The sequence below is a fragment of the Apaloderma vittatum genome, unplaced genomic scaffold (genome assembly GCF_000703405.1).
Source record: "Apaloderma vittatum isolate BGI_N311 unplaced genomic scaffold, ASM70340v1 scaffold7335, whole genome shotgun sequence".
NCBI lineage: Eukaryota > Metazoa > Chordata > Aves > Trogoniformes > Trogonidae > Apaloderma > Apaloderma vittatum.
The window spans coordinates 27,679-27,882 of record NW_009718689.1 but is presented as its reverse complement, the minus strand read 5'-3'; the positions used below and the strand labels follow the sequence as shown (position 1 = coordinate 27,882).

The following is a 204-nucleotide window of genomic DNA, read 5'->3' as shown; positions in this document are numbered from 1 at the left end:
CAGCTGCCAGCTCCTGGATGTTGTCATCTGCAATGCAGGGAAGGGTGTGAGTCCCAGGAGCACACGGCCGGCCCCCGCGCATCACGGCACGGGAAGGAAGGTACTTACTGGGCTGCAGGTCACAGCTCAAGTGACGATTCAACTTGTCTTCCAGTTTCAGCAGCAGTGTTAACTGCCGGGCAGTGACGTTAGCACGAGGGCACG

The 204-nt window shown here is 59.3% G+C and overlaps 1 protein-coding gene across 1 annotated transcript in view; it reads right to left on the bottom strand.

Annotated features, from left to right (window-relative positions):
- Positions 1 to 7: 7 nt before the first annotated feature.
- The window catches only part of NRBP1 (nuclear receptor binding protein 1), a gene marked incomplete at both ends in the record, with an annotated part of 20,517 nt that continues 20,320 nt past the window's right edge, over positions 8 to 204 (bottom strand). Inside the window, 2 exons of the mRNA XM_009870327.1 lie at positions 8 to 27; positions 109 to 172. Coding sequence (XP_009868629.1) covers positions 8 to 27; positions 109 to 172 — 84 coding nt within the window. The remainder of the gene's footprint in view (positions 28 to 108; positions 173 to 204) is intronic.